We start from the raw sequence: 13,303 nt of genomic DNA, 5'->3' as shown, positions 1-13,303 counted from the left end.
CTTTTCCACTCTCTCTCTCCACTTTTCCACTCTCTCTCCACTTTTCCACTCTCTCTCTCCACTTTTCCACTCTCTCTCTCTCCACTTTTCCACTCTCTCTCTCTCCACTTTTCCACTCTCTCTCTCTCCACTTTTCCACTCTCTCTCTCTCCACTTTTCCACTCTCTCTCTCTCCACTTTTCCACTCTCTCTCTCTCCACTTTTCCACTCTCTCTCTCTCCACTTTTCCACTCTCTCTCTCTCTCCACTTTTCCACTCTCTCTCTCTCTCTCCACTTTTCCACTCTCTCTCTCTCTCCACTTTTCCACTCTCTCTCTCTCTCCACTTTTCCACTCTCTCTCTCTCTCTCCACTTTTCCACTCTCTCTCTCTCTCTCCACTTTTCCACTCTCTCTCTCTCTCTCCACTTTTCCACTCTCTCTCTCTCTCCACTTTTCCACTCTCTCTCTCTCTCCCACTTTCCACTCTCTCTCTCTCTCCACTTTTCCACTCTCTCTCTCTCTCCACTTTTCCACTCTCTCTCTCTCTCCACTTTTCCACTCTCTCTCTCTCTCCACTTTTTCCACTCTCTCTCTCTCTCTCTCTCCACTTTTCCACTCTCTCTCTCTCTCTCTCTCTCTCCAACTTTTCCACTCTCTCTCTCTCTCTCTCCACTTTTCCACTCTCTCTCTCTCTCTCTCTCCACTTTTCCACTCTCTCTCTCTCTCTCTCTCTCCACTTTTCCACTCTCTCTCTCTCTCTCTCTCCACTTTCCACTCTCTCTCTCTCTCTCTCCACTTTTCCACTCTCTCTCTCTCTCTCTCCACTTTTCCACTCTCTCTCTCTCTCCACTTTTCCACTCTCTCTTTTCTTCTTTCTCTGTATCTTACTTTTCCTCTGCCTCTTCTTCAGATATTTACATCCATTTTAACTAAGAGCGACTTTGACATTGTTGAGATGCATGAAATACTGTTTAGGAAAAAAGCAAACCTTTGATACGATTGGTTAACCTAAAGTGACTAAATCCCATTTTACATTTTATCAATCACTTACAACTGAGTCACATTGTGGTGGTGTGTAGTCCACGTAGCCTGGAGCCAGTGATGTGATTGGCTGCCTCGAGTAAAGTAGTTCTTTCTGTGGTGCCATTGGTATTCCTGTTGCCAGTCTGTGCCAGTGATGCCATGTGAAGCATGGTGCTGAATGTGCTGCACTGACCCCACTGGTCTGTATCGTGTGCCAGTGACTATATACAGAGTGTTAAAAAAAAACTAGCAGTCCGCCATCATTCCCCTGATAAATTAATGTTTTTGGTCGGTGATATTTCTACATAGCAGATAAATGACTTGTAAGTGTAATAGAAAAACCAGAGCCAACAATTAGAACCTGCGAGCCGCTCCTTCTGAGGAATTGACTCATTAATTGTTCACAATAATCGCAGTGAGGCGGCAAATTGGTGAAATCCTTCATTCTGTAGAATAACAGGGGTCAGTTTTGGCCCTTATTTAAAGAGGCTCTGTCACCAGATTTTGCAGCCCCTATCTCGTATTGCAGCGGATCGGCGCTGCACTGTAGATTACAGTAACGTTTTTATTTTTAAAAAACGAGCATTTTTGGCCAAGTTATGACCATTTTTGTATTTATGCAAATGAGGCTTGCAAAAGTCCAAGTGGGCGTGTTTAAAGTAAAAGTCCAAGTGGGCGTGTATTATGTGTGTACATCGGGGCGTGTATTATGTGCGTACATCGGGGCGTGTATTATGTGCGTACATCGGGGCGTGTATTATGTGCGTACATCGGGGCGTGTTTACTTCTTTTACTAGCTGGGCATTCTGATGAGAAGTATCATCCACTTCTCTTCAGAACGCCCAGCTTCTGGCAGTGCAGACACAGCCGTGTTCTCGAGAGATCACGCTGTGACGTCACTTCCTGCCCCAGGTCCTGCATCGTGTCGGACGAGCGAGGGACACATCGGCACCAGAGGCTACAGTTGATTCTGCAGCAGCTTCGGCATTTGCAGGTAAGTAGCTACATCGACTGCAGAATCATCTGTAGCCTCTGGTGCCGATGTGTCTTCGCTCGTCCGACACAATGCAGGACCTGGGGCAGGAAGTGAGTGACGTCACAGCGTGATCTCTCGAGAACACGCTGTGTCTGCACTGCCAGAAGCTGGGCGTTCTGAAGAGAAGTGGATGATACTTCTCGTCAGAACGCCCAGCTAGTAAAAGTAGTAAAAACGCCCCGATGTACGCACATAATACACGCCCACTTGGACTTTTACTTTAACACGCCCACTTGGACTTGTGCAAGCCTCATTTGCATAAATACAAAAATGGTCATACTTGGCCAAAAATGCTCGTTTTTTTAAAATAAAAACGTTACGTAATCTACAGTGCAGCGCCGATCACATGCAATAGCAGATAGGGGCTGCAAAATCTGGTGACAGAGCCTCTTTAAGGTCGGATGGCAGTAAATTTCACACATGTTAGTTATCGGGCATTTCCTTCTGAAATACTGGGGAACACGGGACATTCCAGACAATGTTCTGATGAAAGACCGAAAAGTTCAGCAAATTATCGGCCGCTCAGCTAAAATCATCTCAAATGCCTTGAAGTGGTGACCAATACCTGAAAGACGGGAGGAAGTGCCAAAACCTGAAAGACCAGGAAGAAAGCGCCAAAACCTGAAAGACGCGGAAGGAAGTGCCAAAATCTGAAAGACCAGGAAGGAAGCGTCAAAACCTGAAAGACCAGGAAGAAAGCGACAAAACCTGAAGGAAGCGCCAAAACCTGAAAGACGCGGAAGAAAGCGCCAAAATCTGAAAGACCAGGAAGAAAGCGACAAAACCTGAAAGACCAGGAAGAAAGCGACAAAACCTGAAGGACGCGGAAGGAAGTGCCAAAATCTGAAAGACCAGGAAGGAAGCGCCAAAACCTGAAAGACCAGGAAGAAAGCGCCAAAACCTGAAAGACGCGGAAGGAAGCGCCAAAACCTGAAAGACGCTGAAGGAAGCGACAAAACCTGAAAGCCCTGGAAGAAAGCGCCAAACCTGAAAGCCCAGGAAGAAAGCGCCAAAACCTGAAAGACCAGGAAGAAAGCGCCAAAATCTGAAAGTCCAGGAAGAAAGCGCCAAAACCTGAAAGACCAGGAAGAAAGCGCCAAAATCTGAAAGTCCAGGAAGAAAGCGCCAAAACTGAAAGACCAGGAAGAAAGCGCCAAAATCTGAAAGTCCAGGAAGAAAGCGCCAAAACCTGAAAGACGCGGAAGAAAGCGCCAAAATCTGAAAGACCAGGAAGAAAGCGACAAAACCTGAAAGACCAGGAAGAAAGCGACAAAACCTGAAGGACGCGGAAGGAAGTGCCAAAATCTGAAAGACCAGGAAGGAAGCGCCAAAACCTGAAAGACCAGGAAGAAAGCGCCAAAACCTGAAAGACGCGGAAGGAAGCGCCAAAACCTGAAAGACGCTGAGGAAGCGACAAAACCTGAAAGCCCTGGAAGAAAGCGCCAAAACCTGAAAGCCCAGGAAGAAAGCGCCAAAACCTGAAAGACCAGGAAGAAAGCCGCCAAAATCTGAAAGTCCAGGAAGAAAGCGACAAAACCTGAAGGACGCGGAAGGAAGTGCCAAAATCTGAAAGACCAGGAAGAAAGCGACAAAACCTGAAGGAAGCGACAAAACCTGAAAGACCAGGAAGAAAGCGACAAAACCTGAAGGAAGCGCCAAAACCTGAAAGACCAGGAAGGAAGCGCCAAAACCTGAAAGACGCTGAAGGAAGCGCCAAAACCTGAAAGACGCGGAAGGAAGCGCCAAAACCTGAAAGACGCTGAAGGAAGCGCCAAAACCTGAAAGATGCTGAAGGAAGCGCCAAAACCTGAAAGCCCAGGAAGAAAGCGCCAAAACCTGAAAGACCAGGAAGAAAGCGACAAAACCTGAAGGACGCGGAAGGAAGTGCCAAAATCTGAAAGACCAGGAAGGAAGCGTCAAAACCTGAAAGACCAGGAAGAAAGCGACAAAACCTGAAGGACGCGCCAAAACCTGAAAGACGCGGAAGGAAGCGACAAAACCTGAAAGACGCTGAAGGAAGCGACAAAACCTGAAAGCCCAGGAAGAAAGCGCCAAAACCTGAAGACGCGGAAGGAAGCGCCTATAACCTGAAAGACGCGGAAGGAAGCGCCAAACCTGAAAGATGCGGAAGGAAGCGCCAAAACCTGAAGGACGCGGAAGGAAGCGCCAAACCTGAAGGACGCGGAAGGAAGCGCCAAAACCTGAAGGATGCGGAAGGAAGCGCCAAAACCTGAAGGATGCGGAAGGAAGCGCCAAACCTGAAGGATGCGGAAGGAAGCGCCAAAACCTGAAGGACGCGGAAGGAAGCGCCAAAACCTGAAAGACGCGGAAGGAAGCGGGAAACTACTGATCGAATGGATGTAAGAAAAGCCAAAATGGTAAAGTCTCAGCCAGTGATTCCCTCCAGAAAGATGAGAAGACGTGAAGTTTCCGGTGATCTGCTCCAATCACAAGACGAGTAGTGAAGTCGAGTCACCAGCAGGAAAACTCCCCCGCAAAAAAGTCGCGTCCTGAAGAGATTCAAATCTGCCCAGGAACACGCGGAATGCCCAATGAGAAACGGCGCAACATGTTGTGGACTAATGGAAGTGAATTGTTCTTCTTGGGTCCAGTGGCAGCAGACAGAACGGGAGACGACCCCGAGCACTGAATTCAGGCCCCAGTACACTGTGAAGACAGAAAGCAAGGTGCTGCAAAAATCATAAGGGGAGGTTTCTCATACCTGGTGTGGGCCCTATTTATTACATACAAGGGATCAGCGATCAGTCTGAATAGATCACAAGACTTGAGGAGATCACGTTGTCCTACGCTGAAAAAGAAATGTCCTTGAAATGGCCTAATGTGGGGAACGCGGAGGTGAACCCGGGGGTGAACGTGGAGGTGAACGTGCGGGGTCTCAAGGACATTTAGGTAGATAACCAATTGCAAAGTAAGCCCATCGTAATGTAGGCGCAGCCGTAATGAAGGAAGCGCATGACTAGGTGTTTGGGAGTTCTAGGCTATTATGTTCTAGGTATTATGTTTTAGGCTATATTTATAGGGATTGGAGGGTTATGTGAAAGGGGCAGGGGGCAAAATGTATCTATATGTGGTGGGTGGAGAATAAAGTATATAAGTCCATGCGGGGAAGAGGCAGCCCTCTTTCCCGCTGGACAACAGGAGAAAGTTTTGTCCTGTTATTATAGTAAAAGATAAATATACAGATAAATATTTTCTACTTACCTGATGGAAGCGGCGATGGAGTCAACGATGGCCAGGATCCGGGATGCAGCGATGCAGCACGGCGTGGGATGGCTGGATGCGCTGATTGCCGGGGCTCTCCCTCCGGTTCCAGCGGCTGGAGAGGAGAGTGAGGGACGCAGCAGCGGGCGTTCTGGGCCTCAGGAGAGGCCTTCTTCTGCAGAGGCACCTCGGTCTGGTCGGCGCCGAGGGAGCCCCTCCAGGGACCCTCCTCCTCCTGCTGGTCTGGAGCTACACCCTGGCGACGGTCCGCGGAGGTCTGGGAGGAATCCCATCAGGCGGGCCAGATCGGAGGTGACAGGAGGGGGGGGGGCGCGGCGGCCATCTTCCTCCCTCCTGTCTCAAACAACGACGCCGGAAGTGGAGGCGGGACCGGATGCGCGCGCAAGACCGGATGCGCGCACAAGGCCGGAAGTGCGTGCGGGACCGGATGCGCGCGCATCACAGGAAGTGACGGCTTTCTCCGGCGCCGATGCTCCAGGTGCCGGAGGAGCTCTACACACGGATGTCCGGACTGCAAGACCGACACGAAGGAAGAGGCGAGCGGCCTCTGGATGGGGAGTGAGATCGCCTCCTGCAGGAGCAGGGAGGCGTGTGACAGCGACAGCGACCGGAAGGACCCGGGCAGCTTCGGTGAGTGACGCCGGGCCCCATCCGGACGAGGGGGGGCAGCGGTCTGCAAGACAAGCGGCGACAAGACGTTTTGTGTTTGACAGCCCTGCAGAAGGACTGGATCGGCAGGGCTGTCAGGCTGAAGTCGCGCCACCAGCGGGTGGCAGGATCGTGGCTGGATATGTCGCGCCACCAGCGGGTGGCAGGATCGTGGACGGGCCGCGTTCCGCTGGGCCTAGAGCTTCCTCAACAAGAAGTGTGCGGAGTTACGGGGAGCATGGGGTGCAGGAGCACCACTCCCCAGGATCGTCACGACCGACGCCTGGATTATCTGGAGTGATGGACGCGTCCGCTGGGAGGTCACCTCAGGGACGTACGTGTGAGTCTACCACGGATGTGGTGCCGGGGATGTGTGGGGGGGATGTTGTCAATGTCACAGATGCAATTGTTGTTTAGAGGGATGCAGGAGTATTTTATGAGAACTGTGCCAGGCGTAGAGCAGTCGCCAGCGAGGGTATGGGGCGCTGCTAGTGAGGCGTCTGCTAGTGCGGCAGGGAGTGCAGTTGTTAACGAGGCGATTTCTGGTGCGGCTGCGGCAGGGATTGCGGGTGTTAGTGACGTGGCGCCGGTTGTGGGTGCCGTAGTGGCGGTGGAAAAAGCGGTTGACGCGGCGGCGAGTGCGGCTAAGAAAGTGGTGGAGGATGTGCGTTTGGCGGATGCAGCAAAAGGCGAGGTTTATGTGTGCTTTGAGGGCCCGCTGGGGGCACATTTGAAGGTGGAGATTAGGGAAAAGATCTGGAAAGATGAATATGTGGAGATTTTTTCTTTGCTGCCATTAGAAAAGTTTAATTTGGACCGGTGGAAACCGGACGAAAGTAAGAAGGAGGAGGAGGAGCGGCGGCGGTATCGCTTGATTCCTCGGACTTTTGCGAATTGGCTGCAGGCCTTCGCTATATTGGCTAGTGTGGTGGGTGAGAAGGCGCCGGAGAACTGTTCGGCGTTGTTTTGTTATATGGATTCGGTAGGGGAGGCGTATCGTGTATACGGCGGTAACGCTTGGTTGCGGTATGACGAACAGTTTCGTCAACGGAAGTCGGTGCGCCCGTCATTGCGATGGGACCACAAAGATATCAGTTTGTGGATGCGGCTGATGTCTGCGCCAAAACAGGGTCAGCAGCCCTTTCGGGATGCGGCCGGCGGTCAGGGGTCAGCAGCGGGTCGGTCAGGATCCTCAGGAAAGGGGTGTTGCTGGCAGTATAATGAGGGGCATTGCAAGTTCGGCCCAGACTGCAGATATAAGCACGAGTGCTCCGGTTGCGGAGGCGCCCATGGTTTGTCCAGATGCTTCAAGAAGCATAGGGGCAGGCAGGGAGATGCTGAGCAGAAGAGGGGCGACGCCGGTGAGGGTGGAAAGGATGCTCCCGTTTTTAAGGGGCTATCCAAATAGGAAAGTGGCGGAGTTGTTGTGGTTAGGTTTTTCAGTAGGTTTTCGGATTCCTTGTACGTCAGCTGGACGTGAAGGGGTAGTCCGTAATTTGTCGTCTGCTTTGGCGCGGCCTGATCTGGTTACGGATAAGCTGCTGAAGGAGGTGGCTTTGGGCCGCATGGCGGGTCCGTTTTCCTGCCCGCCTGTTCAGAATTTGCGTGTTTCCCCGTTAGGTTTAGTTCCAAAAAAGGAGGCGAATAAATTCCGCCTTATTCATCACTTGTCTTATCCGGAAGGCGAGTCGGTGAATGACGGCATTGATCCGGCCCTGTGCGCGGTCAGTTACACTAACTTTGATGCGGCGGTTGTTTGGGTTCGAAAATACGGGAAGGGCTCTCTGTTAGCAAAAACTGACATTGAGGCCGCTTTTCGTTTATTGCCGGTGCATCCGGATAGTTTTTGTTTGCTGGGATGTTATTGGCAGGAGGAATATTTTGTGGATTGTTGCCTCCCGATGGGCTGCTCCATTTCATGCGCTTATTTTGAGATGTTTAGCACGTTTTTGGAGTGGGTGGTCCGTCGGGAGGCGCAGGTGCAATCTGCCCTGCATTATCTGGATGATTTCCTGTTTATCGGGCCGCCGGGTACCTATGTGTGTGCAGGATTGCTACACACTATGGAGAGAGTGGCAATGGATTTTGGGGTACCTTTGGCGCCTGAAAAAACTGAGGGACCCACGACGGTCATTAAGTTTTTGGGAATCATGATTGATTCAGATAATATGGAGTGTCGCTTGCCTGATGATAAGTTGCTGGAGATGAGAGAGTTGGTGGCGAGTGCGCTGCGCAGGAAGAAGATACAATTGCGGGACTTGCAATCCTTGTTGGGGCATTTGAATTTTGCTTGTAGGATTATGCCCATGGGGCGGGTGTTTTGCAGGCGATTGGCGAGTGCTACCGCAGGGGTGCATTCCCCTCATCATTTCGTTAGGTTGTCGGCGGAGTTGAAAGCGGATTTGTTGGTGTGGGGGGAGTTTTTGCAGACCTATAATGGGCGGTCGGTGCTCATGTATCAGCCGGTGTCTAGTGTGGACTTGGAGCTGTATACTGATGCATCAGGTGCTTGTGGATTTGGGGCTTATTTCCAGGGGCAGTGGTGTGCAGGAGTTTGGCCTGATACATGGCATGAATGTGGTTTTGTCCGTAACTTGGCTCTGCTGGAACTGTTCCCGATTGTGGTGGCTGCGGAGTTGTGGGGGGATTGTCTGCGGGACCGGAGAGTGCGTTTCGTATGTGACAATCTGGGTGTCGTTCAGGCTGTTAATGCGCAGACAGCTAATTCTCCGCCAGTCGTGCGACTATTGCGACATTTAGTTTTGAGAGGTCTGATGTTGAATGCGCATTTTGTGGCAGTGCATATTCCTGGGGTGCTGAATTCTGTGGCTGATTCCCTTTCTCGTCAACAGTGGGACAGGTTTCGTCTGCTGGCGCCGGGGGCGGAGTCTCATGGCCTGCCTTGTCCAGAGCATCTGTGGGAGGTGGTGTGACAATGGCGATTTCGCTCGTGGAAAGGTCGGTTAGTGCGGTCACGTGGCAGAGGTACAGTGCGGTATGGCAGGTATGGGAGGCGTTGTTGGAAAATGCGCAGGCAGGTATTGCAGATCGGCAGGCGTGTTTGTTGTATTTTATAGGAAAGGCGTACAGTGAGGGGTCGTCTGCAGCAACGGTCGCTCGGAGTTTGTCGGCCTTGGTCTTTTGGTTTAAGAAGAAAGGTGAGGAGGACGTGACTAAGTCCTTTCTGGTGCGGCAGGCAATGAAGGGTTTCAGGAGGGGCTCCGCAGTTAGGGACCGCAGGAAGCCGGTGTCATTTGAGCTGTTGGTAGCGATTTGTGATTTGTTGAGGGAGGTTTGTGTTTCAGCATTTGAAGCGCGGCTATTTACACTGGCCTTTTCTTTGGCGTTCTTTGGGGCGTTCCGGATATCGGAGTTGGTGTCGGCCAGTAAGAGTGTGGCAGGGGGCTTATTGTACGCGGATGTGGATTTGGATGGCTCCTGCCTTTCTTGTTTGCTTCGTAGATCTAAGACAGATCAGGAGGGGAGAGGTTTTGTGGTGCGTTTGTATGAGTTACCAGGGTCGCGGGTGTGCCCGGTCCACTGTTTTCGGGAGTTTGTTGCGGTGAGGCCTGAGGGCTCGGCATCCTTGTTGGTTCATGCAGACGGGCTGTCTCTGTCAAAATTCCAGTTTTCACAGGTGTTCAAAAAATGTATCCTGTTGTCTGGCAGAGGTGGAGCAGGTTTTAGCTCTCACTCTTTTAGAATTGGCGCAGCTACGGAAGCAGCTCGGTGGGGTTTATCCCCGGCGATGGTTAAGAAGATCGGTAGGTGGGAGTCAGACAGATATAGGTTGTATGTGCGGCCTCACTTGCTTTGAGGTGGTGGTGATAAGATGTGCTGGAGGTGGATATGGAGTAGTTACGTTGTTGTTTTGTGTTGTTTTAGGTGCAGGTCCCTGCTTGATTTGGATCATGGGGCACTCCTACGTACACTGGGGAGGTGTGCGTGCTGATGTTCGTCCGGCCGGACGGCAGTTGGGCATGGATCACGCAGAGGTGCAGGTCAGATGGTTGGGCCTGCGGGGCATGCTGTGGTGTAGGCTGTTACCAGAGGTACAATTTTATGCGGGTTTGGACAGGGCGCCAGATATCTTAGTGGTGCACCTTGGCGGCAATGATTTGGGCATTCGGTCGTCCAGGGATTTAGTGAGGGATGTGAAGATTGACCTTTTGCGGTTGTGGTCGGCGTTCCCAGGAGTGCTGATTGTCTGGTCAGATATTGTGGCTCGCAAGGTGTGACGGCAGGCACGTTCCGTACATAGCTTAAATAAAGCGCGAGCAAAGGTCAACAAGGTAGTTGGCAGGTTTGTGGCACGCAATGGCGGTGTTGTGGTGCGGCATAAGGAGTTGGAGGGTAGAGAGGTCGGTTTCCTCAGGGCGGATGGTGTTCATCTAAACGAGGTGGGTCTGGATATGTGGACCCTGGACATTAAGGAGGGCATGGAGAAAGCCCTGCAGTTGTGGAGGGACAATCATGTGTAAGGGGTCACACATGATTGTCGTGGCGGTAGGAGGAGGGGTCTTTGGAGGCACGGAATGGTAAGAAGGAGAAGCAACAATGGAGATTGTTGCAAGAGAACTCGGGGTGTTTAACCCGGGATAGTATTGGAGGGGCTGGGGAGTGGTTACCCAGCTCATATATATTCCTGATGGGCAGGGTCCCCAGGAAGGGAGAGAGAGGTCTTGGACATGGTTGGTGCCCTCGGGTCAGGTGCAGAACGGCTGTAGGGTAAGGGGTCCAGACCTAATAAGGAAACGATGGAGTTTAATGATTGAAGTGCCTTCAAGGATCCTTTATCTGGAGTTGGGAAATAGAGCAGGATGTTATCATGGAGTTATGATGTGTTTATGGTTATGCTCTTTTTCAGAAAAAGGTGTGTTTAATAAATGGCTGCTGTGGCCTTTACACCAAAATTCATGTGTGGTCTCTTATTGGGGTTTGGGGTGTAAGGTCGTAGATAGCGGAAGCATCAAACATACCTTAAGTCATGATTCTGCGCGTTATCTGCGGTGTCCGAGCACCCACTGCACATTGTCGGCTTCAGGTCATTTATTGGATCTAATGGGCCCAAGAACCCGCTAAGAAGTTCGCAATTAGGCGAAGAAGTAAATTTCCAGCCTTGTTTTTTGCGTCTGGTTTTCTCCCTGTGCAGATGATAAATTCATCATTCGTATTGCTGCAGAGCGGACGCCACGTGAAACGCGCAGCTTCCTCTAGCGCGTTCATGTATGCCATAAAAAAATCACGTTTCGTACAGTGTTAGAATGTTGAAAAAAAGTTTTATTGCTCTCCGTGAAAGTAAGAAAATCAAAGTATTACATTTATGAGACCTGAGAATGACGGAAATCCAAGAAATGATATTATACAGCAAGTGTTGGAGATTACTCAGACCTTCATCAGGCGGGTGTAACAAAGTATCGAAAGAAACACACGTATATTATATACACACGTCACACACATATTATATACACGTCACACACATATATTATATACACACGTCACACATATATTATATACACACGTCACACATATATTATATACACACACGTCACACATATATTATATACACACACGTCACGCATATATACACACGTCACACATATATTATATACACACGTCACACATATATTATATACACACGTCACACATATATTATATACACACACGTCACACATATATTATATACACACGTCACGCATATATACACACGTCACACATATATTATATACACACGTCACACACATATATTATATACACACACGTCACACATATATTATATACACACGTCACACATATATTATATACACACGGCACACATATATTATATACACACGTCACACATATATTATATACACACGTCACACATATATTATATACACACGTCACACATATATTATATACACACGTCACACATATATTATATACACACGGCACACATATATTATATACACACGTCACACACATATTATATACACACGTCACACACATATTATATACACACGTCACACACATATTATATACACACGTCACACACATATTATATACACACGTCACACATATATTATATACACACGTCACACATATATTATATACACACACGTCACGCATATATACACACGTCACACATATATTATATACACACGTCACACACATATATTATATACACACACGTCACACATATATTATATACACACGTCACACATATATTATATACACACGGCACACATATATTATATACACACGTCACACACATATTATATACACACGTCACACACATATTATATACACACGTCACACACATATTATATACACACGTCACACATATTATATACACACGTCACACATATATTATATACACACGTCACACACATATTATATACACACGTCACACACATATTATATACACACGTCACACATATATTATATACACACGTCACACATATATTATACACACACGTCACACACATATTATATACACACGTCACACATATATTATACACACACGTCACACACATATTATATACACACGTCACACATATATTATATACACACGTCACACATATTATATACACACACACGTCACACGCATATTATATACACACACACGTCACACGCATATTATATACACACGTCACACATATATTATATACACACGTCACACATATATTATATACACACACATACATATATTATATACACACGTCACACATATATTATATACACACGTCACACATATATTATATACACACGTCACACATATATTATATACACACGTCACACATATATTATATACACACGTCGCACATATATTATATACACACGTCACACATATATTATATACACACGTCACACATATATTATATACACACGTCACACATATATTATATACACACGTCACACATATATTATATACACACGTCACACATATATTATATACACACGTCACACATATATTATATACACACGTCACACATATATTATATACACACGTCACACATATATTATATACACACGGCACACATATATTATATACACACGGCACACATATATTATATACACACGGCACACATATATTATATACACACGGCACACATATATTATATACACACGGCACACATATATTATATACACACGGCACACATATATTATATACACACGGCACACATATATTATATACACACGGCACACATATATTATATACACACGGCACACATATATTATATACACACGGCACACATATATTATATACACACGGCACACATATATTATATACACACGGCACACATATATTATATACACACGGCACACATATATTATATACACACGTCACACATATATTATATACACACGTCACACATATATTATATACACAC

General features: G+C 48.2%; 1 protein-coding gene across 2 annotated transcripts in view; it reads left to right on the top strand.

The window, feature by feature from the left end:
- The window catches only part of AGAP3 (ArfGAP with GTPase domain, ankyrin repeat and PH domain 3), a 125,552-nt gene that overhangs the window by 28,192 nt on the left and 84,057 nt on the right, over nt 1-13,303 (top strand). The window contains exon 2 of one of the 2 annotated variants that reach the window (XM_075847579.1): nt 5,272-10,885. The exons of the other annotated variant lie outside the window; for it this stretch is intronic. Within the exon in view, the coding sequence (XP_075703694.1) occupies nt 7,079-8,863 (1,785 nt within the window). The 5' untranslated portion in view covers nt 5,272-7,078 and the 3' untranslated portion in view covers nt 8,864-10,885. Of the gene's footprint in view, nt 1-5,271; nt 10,886-13,303 lie in introns of those variants that run through there. 2 annotated transcript variants of the gene reach the window in all.

Source organism: Rhinoderma darwinii (assembly GCF_050947455.1).
Source record: "Rhinoderma darwinii isolate aRhiDar2 chromosome 5 unlocalized genomic scaffold, aRhiDar2.hap1 SUPER_5_unloc_3, whole genome shotgun sequence".
Lineage (NCBI taxonomy): Eukaryota > Metazoa > Chordata > Amphibia > Anura > Rhinodermatidae > Rhinoderma > Rhinoderma darwinii.
This window is presented reverse-complemented; position numbering and strand designations above follow the sequence as displayed.